Source organism: Antedon bifida, chromosome 7 (genome assembly GCF_963402885.1).
Source record: "Antedon bifida chromosome 7, ecAntBifi1.1, whole genome shotgun sequence".
Classification (NCBI taxonomy): domain Eukaryota; kingdom Metazoa; phylum Echinodermata; class Crinoidea; order Comatulida; family Antedonidae; genus Antedon; species Antedon bifida.
The window spans coordinates 4,597,732-4,605,921 of NC_136232.1; the positions used below are offsets into that span (position 1 = coordinate 4,597,732).

At 33.8% G+C, this 8,190-nt stretch overlaps 3 protein-coding genes across 3 annotated transcripts in view; 1 reads left to right on the forward strand and 2 right to left on the reverse strand.

Annotated features, from left to right (window-relative positions):
- The window catches only part of LOC144848722 (low molecular weight phosphotyrosine protein phosphatase-like), a 203,424-nt gene that overhangs the window by 5,849 nt on the left and 189,385 nt on the right, over positions 1 to 8,190 (reverse strand). The gene's annotated exons all lie outside the window — the stretch shown is intronic.
- On the forward strand, positions 1,373 to 3,237 carry LOC144848385 (uncharacterized; the record flags this gene model as incomplete). The annotated part of the gene is made up of 1 exon (XM_078705110.1): positions 1,373 to 3,237. A coding segment is annotated over one exon (1,788 nt), but the record flags the coding sequence as incomplete, so codon positions are not given.
- On the reverse strand, positions 3,291 to 5,979 carry LOC144848716 (serine/threonine-protein kinase Nek6-like). The gene is made up of 2 exons (XM_078705574.1): positions 5,915 to 5,979; positions 3,291 to 5,440 (listed from the first exon to the last, which is right to left on the reverse strand). The coding sequence occupies exon 2, from the start codon at positions 5,417 to 5,419 to the stop codon at positions 4,604 to 4,606; it is 816 nt and encodes a 271-aa protein (XP_078561700.1). The 5' UTR covers positions 5,420 to 5,440; positions 5,915 to 5,979; the 3' UTR covers positions 3,291 to 4,603.

Here is an 8,190-nt window from a genome sequence, read left to right on the forward strand (position 1 = left end):
TGGTGTGTACTGCATGACCATTGGTGTGTACTGCATTACGATTGGTGTGTACTGCATGACGATTGGTGTGTACTGCATGATGTTTGGTGTGTACTGCATGATGTTTGGTGTGTACTGCATGACGATTGGTGTGTACTGCATGATGTTTGGTGTGTACTGAAGGCAGAGGAGACGTTCCATAGCTGGATGCATATCGGCGTGTTTTTTCTTAAAATAAGTGACATCATTGTTACGTTTGTGCAATGAAATGTATTTAAGATAGGTAAATTACCACCAATGCTGTTATAGTGTTACTTTAGGCCTAGTATATTAGTTTTTGTACGTCGCAATGCATCAGCTTCTTTCTAAATAAACTCTCTAATAAACTCTATATAGAGGGCCAGGCTAGGACTAAGACTGACTAAGCCCTAGTAGTACTTCTAGATAGCTGTATAATAATAATAATAACGGCGGCTAGCAGGAGGCCCTCTAGATAGCTAGGCCTCTTTAGCCTAGCTAGTTTGTAGGCATAGTTAGTCGTACAGGCTGATAGGCATTAAAATAGGCCTCTTCCTACCCTATCTATAGATCGAGGCTGGATCGCTTTGTAGACTAGTAGACCTAGTCCTTCTATTAGCTAGTAATGAAGGAAATATGACCTCCCGTCACGGCCACATTAGATCATGATGGTAAGTAAGATAATAAAGGCTTATCGCAAATAGCTTGATTTTGCGAGAAACGTCATTGCGCCAGATTTGAATGTTGTGGGAGCAAACGTCATGGCGTTTACTACGTACACAACAAATCATGTACGTACATTGTGACATTTACTCCCAAACCCCACTTACTGCCATAATGCATTGCGCACCCTATTTGCAATAAACCTTATTTTGGCAGTATAGGAACCTACAGTTTCCCTGAAATTGTATTGAATGGAATTTAAACATGGTATAGTACATTTTTATTTCAGAAAGAAGAAGATAAAGGCCATCATGAAATATAAATGTGAACACTGTGGAGATAGATTTGAGTTTGATGAGTTGAAGGTACATTTAGGGATACATACACATACTATAGAGATAAAATGTGAACAATGTGAAAAGATATTTAATAAAGAAGATGATTTCGAGCTACATTGCCAAACCCACAAACATAACGATTTGAAAACACATTTGCCTGTGGGCATACCCACAGTCAATAGGATACCATATGTATGTTGTGAATATTGTGGCCTGAAATTTAATAACAGTAAAAATTTGAACAAGCATCTGAGCATAAATCACACAGGAGAAATGATAACATTTGAACACTGTGGTAAAAAGTGGAAAACAGATTCAAATTTAAAAACAAATGCGAGAAAACACACCACAGAAGAGATACCATGTGAATGTGAACATTGTGGGAACAAATTTGTACTACTTACAGTATATCGAATTTGAAATCAAATTTGAGAATACAAACAGCACAGACACCATATGAATGTGAACACTGTGGGAAGAAATTTAGACTGAAATCGAAATTGAAATTACATTTAAGTATACACACAGATGAGAAGAGGCCATTTACATGTGAACATTGCGGAAGTAAATTCAAAGAAAGTGGGCATTTGAAAAGACATTTAAGAATACACACAGGAGAGACGCCATTTGAATGTGAACATTGTGGAAAAAAATGTAAACGTAAAGGAAACTTGAAATCACATTTGAAAATTATACACAAAGAAGACCTACAGACAAAATTTGAATGTAAATACTGTGGAAAAAACTGTACACGCAATGATTCTTTGAAATCACATATAATGTTAATGCACCCATCTGAGACACCATTTGTATGTGAGCATTGTGGGAGAAAATGTAAAAATAATAATTCATTGAAATCACATATAATGTTAATGCACGCATCTGAGACACCATTTGTATGTGAGCATTGTGGGGAAAAATGTAAAAATAATGATTCATTGAAATCGCATATAATGTTAATGCACGCAGCTGAGACACCATTTGTATGTGAGCATTGTGGGGAAAAATGTAAAAATAATGATTCATTGAAATCACATATAATGTTAATGCACGCAGCTGAGACACCATTTGTATGTGAGCATTGTGGGGAAAAATGTAAAAATAATGATTCATTGAAATCACATATAATGTTAATGCACGCATCTGAGACACCATTTGTATGTGAGCATTGTGGGGAAAAATGTAAAAATAATGATTCATTGAAATCACATATAATGTTAATGCACGCAGCTGAGACACCATTTGTATGTGAGCATTGTGGGGAAAAATGTAAAAATAATGATTCATTGAAATCACATATAATGTTAATGCACGCATCTGAGACACCATTTGTATGTGAGCATTGTGGGGAAAAATGTAAAAATAATGATTCATTGAAATCACATATAATGTTAATGCACGCAGCTGAGACATCATTTGTATGTGAGCATTGTGGGGAAAAATGTAAAAATAATGATTCATTGAAATCACATATAATGTTAATGCACGCAGCTGAGACATCATTTGTATGTGAGCATTGTGGGGAAAAATTTAAAAGTAATACAAATTTGAAATCACATTTGACAATTCACACAGGAGAGAAACAACCAATTAATCAACCGCAGCAGGTTCTTTATTTCAATTTTCCCATTTATATAATGCAAAATATTGAAAACAATAAATCAAATGGAGGAGCAATGACGATGGCAAAATCCCTGACAAATGTTCCATCATCTTATGAATGTAAACATTGTAGAAAAAAATTTAAATGCAATGAAGACTTGAAAAGACATTTGAGAATACCTACAGCTGGAGAGGAGTCTAGACCATTAGAATGTGAACATTGTGGAAAGAAATTTAAAGAAAATAAAAATTTGAAAGCACATTTAAGAATACACACAGAAGAGACACCCTATGAATGTAAGCATTGTGGGAAGAAATTTAGACTTACATCGAAATTAAAATTACATTTAAGTATACACACAGATGAGAAGAGGCCATTTACATGTGAACATTGCGGAAGTAAATTCAAAGAAAATGGGCATTTGAAAAAACATTTAAGAATACACACAGGAGAGACGCCTTTTGAATGTGAACATTGTGGAAAAAAATTTAAACGTAAAGGACACTTGAAATCACATTTGAGAATTATACACAAAGAACAGAAAACAATGTTAATGTAAACACTGGAAAAAAGATGACATTAGTGCACACAGTCATCTGAGACCATATAATAAGTGTGAACATTGTGGGGGAAAATTTAAAAATAATACCAATTTGAGAATATAATACACAAAAACGAGACACAATCAGTTATAGTACATCTATTTTATTTCAATTTTCCCAAAATATTGAAAACAACAATGGGTGACGGAGGTACAGCAGAGGCAAAATCCATAGAAAATGTTGCACCATCTTATGAATGAATGACTCTGGACAAAAATTGAACATAATGAAGATTTAATAGACTTGAGTCCAACCTGTTTGCAAGTGAACATTGTGGGAAGAAATTTCAGTTTAGAATCATATGGAAATAAAACAATTATTTCTACAACCTTTTACCATATTATATGATGCAACAAATAAACATCCTATTATATCAATGTTATTTCATAATTTTAGCATTGGAAAAAAAACCTTTCAAAATTCTATTGTAATAACTTGTATGTAAGAATGTATTCACATTGAAAGAATCATATGGAAATTTTAAAATTATTTCTACAACATTTTACCATTCAGTATATGATGCAACAAATCCATCCTATGCTATCAATTTTATTTCATAATTTTAACATTGGAAAAAGCAACTTTCAAAATTCTATTCTAATAACTTGTATGTAAGAACGTATTCACATGGAAAGTATCATCTGGAAATTTTAAAATTATTTCTACAACCTTTTATCATAGTATATGATGCAACAAATAAACATCCTATGCTATCAATTTTATTTCATAATTTTAACATCGAAAAAAAATCTTCTAAAATTCTATTGTAATAACTTGTATGTAAGAATGTATTCACAGAACAGTCTGTATGTATTTGTCAGGTATTTACAAATTTATCATTGTTGTAACTTTACAGTTAAGTACAGTATATACCTCGCAGTAAATTAACATCACTTTATTGATTTTATTTAATATTTGCTTGACAACAACAAGCATTCTCAAGAGCTTTTGCATTAATATGTAAGAATTTGTTTTTTACAGACACGGTATTTTATTTTGCATTCTTTATTCACAGATTTAAAAGTTACATTTTTTATTATACCACGAAAAAAACATGATAATACCACAAATACAAATCTTAAGCTAATTTCTAGTACATATCATTCTGTTCATTTATTTCTCCATGGTGAGAGCAAACATTTTGAAATGAATGACTTTAAAACATTGGTGCTATACAGTAGAGCTTCTCCTCGAAAAGGAAATATTTAAACTTGATCTTTCAATTTTCTTTTTATATTTTTTGAATTGCAAATGCCTACCATTTTCATATCGTCAGATAAGCAGAGTTATTGTCAATCTGATTGCAAATGTTGATACAGTATTTTATAATAATCATTCTGAAAATGACGATTAAGAAATACAGTAATTATCGTTTTTATTGTTTTGATATGTTTAACTTATTACTGAAGTGACATAACGGACTTCTTAACACGCTCTGCGTCTGGTCTGGAATTGGGATCAAACTGGATCATTTGTATAATCCATGTACGCAAGCGTTCATTGGGTATTGCCGGCACGTACTGGTATTGAACGTTTTGATTCAAATTGTGACCAAGACGTTCATTCTGAATACTTTCTTTCAGTCCATAAATAACACAAAACACAAGCCCCATGCTAAAAATATCGACTTTAAGACCGTAGCGCGTGTTTTCTTCGCTAAGGACTTCTGGGGCCATGTATGGAGCAGTGCCAATCTTCGTGCGAGCGTACATTCCTCCCCATTGTTTTCTATCTTGATGTGTCGTCATAATCTTTGCAATCCCAAAGTCTGCAAGCTTCGCGATATATCGGGCACCATCAGAAGTAACCAAAATGTTGGCTGGTTTCAGATCCCTGTGTACGATATTGCGTCCATGTATATATGCTATGCCTGATGCTATGTCTTGAAGGAACCCAACGCGCGGCACACGGTGAGAGGGGTTGCTTTCAATGAAGTGTTCAATGTTATTCTGTGGGCAGAATTCCATAACCATACATATGTCGTTTGTTTCATTATCTATGTAGTGGCCTTTCAACTGTACAACATTTTTATGGGCTGCGATATGTAGAGCATCAATCTCCTTTTTAGCTGCAGCATACTTACTGGAGTCTTTAAATACCTTCACGGCTACAACTTCTCCATTTATAGAGTTGGTCGCCTTATACACATCGCCAAAGCCACCACTTCCCAGGTGTTCTGTCCTAATGTATTGCGGCTGGCTCAGAAAATTTCCCATTTTAGCTTGGTAATACTGTAACTGGAAAATGAATATAACTTAAATTTATTTGTTGTTTAATTTTGTTTTATGTGATTGTACATAACTGTGTATTATGTAATGAATAGCAATTAATAACATTGCCTGTAATATGAATAAACGTCCGTGGCGTTTATTGTTCGGGAGGGAATTATTTATTTATTCAAGGAGACGTTTATTCGAGGGATACGTTTAGGGTTTTCACTGTACATAGTAACATTATAATTAAATACATTCTCCCTAAATATGAAGAAAATACAGTCAATTAATATCAAGAAGTGATAAAATACAGAAAAATTCTATCCAAATGCTGGTCATTTTGATAGTTAATGAGTTCTACTAAAAATTAATAGAAATTTGTCATAATATTGTCACGTGTATATATCATGTGACTGGGCGTTTATTTGAGGAAAAATAATTAAGAATAATAATACAATATATAGGCCCAATAGATATTTAATTTAACACTTTACCTACCTTACTTCCAAAGTCACCGTTAGCAAATGCAGGGCAGATTTTGTAATACTGTACTATCTCTTGTGAATACCTGGTAGTTTGGAATTTCCACGCGTCCAAATTTAAACATAATAATGAGCAGTATGAATTGATGTTTTAATAGATTCACGCTTCGCTAAGGAATAACAAATGTCGACATTGCTCAGAAAGAATTAATGATGTACGTTAGTAACCATGATACGTATGATAACATATGATACGTCCATGGTGTAACAAAAAACATTTACAATCGCATTTAGAATACATTTTATTAATATTCGCAAAGCGCCAAAAAAATACTTAGGGGTCGGGTTGGGTTGGGTTGTTTTGTTTTTTTTTTGATTTTGTGTAAAACAGCTATACAAGCATTAACACAATACATAAGCATACATTGTATAAAAATAGAGTCGATGTTGTCCAAGCCTCAGCGTCATCATTGGAAAACATATTCGGTCGGTCTGATGGTTCAGCTTTTTTAAGGATCTAGGATAGGATTGATACTGTACGTAGGCCTACTACTGATGTGTTGTCGGTCGTCACCTGAATCTATCACAAAAAACTGTGTTAAGGAATAAAAGCGTGTCCTAACAACCGCATATGAGTTATATTGATTACAAAGTTACTTCTTTATCATTATTATGGAATACTTTTTTAATAGTTGATCGTTGATAATTAAATCATAACTAATTCTTAACAGAGTTAAGAGCAGTCGGACCAACGCTAATATAAAAGAGCAGATGAAAATATAACACGCATACAATGTCAAAGAAATACAGGAATTGTGATAATAGGTCTACACTACAATTGTTTATATTATTTTTAAAAGTTGAAACATGAAAACTGTATATCTTTTGTCCAGCGTCTTCGTCCCTTTTTTCCTCGCTTTGCCATGTGTTTTTTGTCCAGCGTCTTCGTCCCTTTTTTCCTCGCTTTGCCATGTGTTTTTTTGTCCAGCGTCTTCGTCCCTTTTTTCCTCGCTTTGCCATGTGTTTTTTGTCCAGCGTCTTCGTCCCTTTTTTCCTCGCTTTGCCATGTGTTTTTGTCCAGCGTCTTCGTCCCTTTTTTCCTCGCTTTGCCATGTGTTTTTGTCCAGCGTCTTCGTCCCTTTTTTCCTCGCTTTGCCATGTGTTTTTGTCCAGCGTCTTGTTGTGCTTGTGTATGTAGCTTAATTTTTTTGTCCTTTTTCATTTTTCCCGTTATTTATTTATTCTTTTTTATTTTTTTATTGACTACTTTTGAAACATTTATTATAACTATATGCTTTTTAAATTTTTTTTTAACTAGCCTTAAAGCCCTCTGGTCTTATTTAAGTTTGGGCCAGCATAAGTTCATTCTACTTTTTTTAAACTCTCATGTTATTACATAGCCTAATGATGTATCTTATGAAAATAAATTTGAATTAAAATGTTAATTATATTAGCAGAATATCACTTTCACATACTGTAATCGGTAGTAAACATACTCACCCTAGCTTTTATTCTTAAACAGTGATTTGTTTCACATGATATTTCGGTTCTCGCGCCGCGCCTTTGAGGCAATTATAATTATTCAAGAGAACGGAATCATTAGGAAACTATATGACACGCAAAGCATACTGCGGTTGACAAAATACACCCCTAACCCTGTAAATAATCTTTCTCTCTCCCACTATAAATTGAAAAGACGTTGCTCATGGGATTCGAACCCCATACATCGACATGTAAAGTCCATAGTCCTCTCGACTACACAGACGGCTCGACTACAAGCGGCTCGACATTGCATTAGCGAATTGTAATTAACTCAATTCTTACGTCACACCTTATGGACTAATGAATATTCATGTTTATTTTGTAACTCGCTAATGCAAACGCATTTTGTCGAGCCGTCTGTGTATAGTCAAGTGGATTAGACTATGGGCTTTACATGTCGATGTATGGGGTTCGAATCCCAAGTGCAACTTGTTTTTACTTTATAGTGAGAGAGAATATTTAGAGGGTTAGGTTTAGTTATATTTAGGAAGTAGTTCGGCTATCTTGCACATAAGGGGTCCCCAACTTATGTACGATAAAACTACTAAAAAAAACTACACTACGAAGAAATATTCCTTGTTACTGTATACGCAGATTTTGCCATAATAATTATTGTTTACATGCAACGTCAAATGACGTTACACACGGCAAATATGAATGTGCAATGTTATAGAAACATTTGAGAAATACACACACGAAAAAAAACGTGGTCAACGGTTTTATTAATATTTGCACAGCAGCGCAAAGAAC

Coding starts and splice junctions, on each gene's coding strand:
- LOC144848716 (XM_078705574.1), bottom strand. CDS start 5,419: ATGGGAAATTTTCTGAGCCAGCCGCAATACATTAGGACAGAACACCTG.